A 499-nucleotide genomic window follows, 5' to 3' on the forward strand; every position below is an offset into this window, starting at 1 on the left:
CACCGGCGGGACTCGCTGGTGGCACATGGGACGCGGGTCCGGCACGTAGAGCCACTTGCGGAGGCAGGCAGCATGGAAGAAGTGGCTGCAGGGGGTGACCACGGCCACCTGCATGTCCTGCGGGCAGGGAGAGACTGTCACCCGGTGGGCAGGGGGACGCCGGGGTCGGCCGGCCAGGGGAGGGGGCTGACCTGGAAGCAGATGGCACAGACGTCATTGTGGTTGCGCAGCTGCCCGCCGGTGGCCCGGGGCAAGGAGTTGATCTTCTTGGCAGACCTTCGGGGCAGCACCAGCCCGAGCGCGCCCGCAGCCAGACGTTGAAGTAGGAGTGGACGACGATGACGGAGGCACCCACCCAGCTCCACTCGCCCACCAGGGACTCCCAGGCGCCATAGCCCACCACGCAGAGGGCCACCAGGAACTCCAGCACCCGGCTCACCGCGTGCACCCAGTAGATGATCTCATCCATGCGCTCCAGCGGCGTGTCCTGGAGCAGCTC

General features: G+C 68.5%; 1 protein-coding gene across 1 annotated transcript in view; it reads right to left on the bottom strand.

Moving 5' to 3' along the window:
* LOC104491436 (RING finger protein 145-like) overlaps positions 1-499 on the bottom strand; it is a gene marked incomplete at both ends in the record, with an annotated part of 2,702 nt that overhangs the window by 255 nt on the left and 1,948 nt on the right. Inside the window, 3 exon segments of the mRNA XM_010133862.1 lie at positions 4-117; positions 192-289; positions 292-496. Coding sequence (XP_010132164.1) covers positions 4-117; positions 192-289; positions 292-496 — 417 coding nt within the window.

The sequence above is a fragment of the Buceros rhinoceros genome, unplaced genomic scaffold (genome assembly GCF_000710305.1).
Source record: "Buceros rhinoceros silvestris isolate BGI_N320 unplaced genomic scaffold, ASM71030v1 scaffold27883, whole genome shotgun sequence".
Classification (NCBI taxonomy): Eukaryota; Metazoa; Chordata; class Aves; order Bucerotiformes; family Bucerotidae; genus Buceros; species Buceros rhinoceros.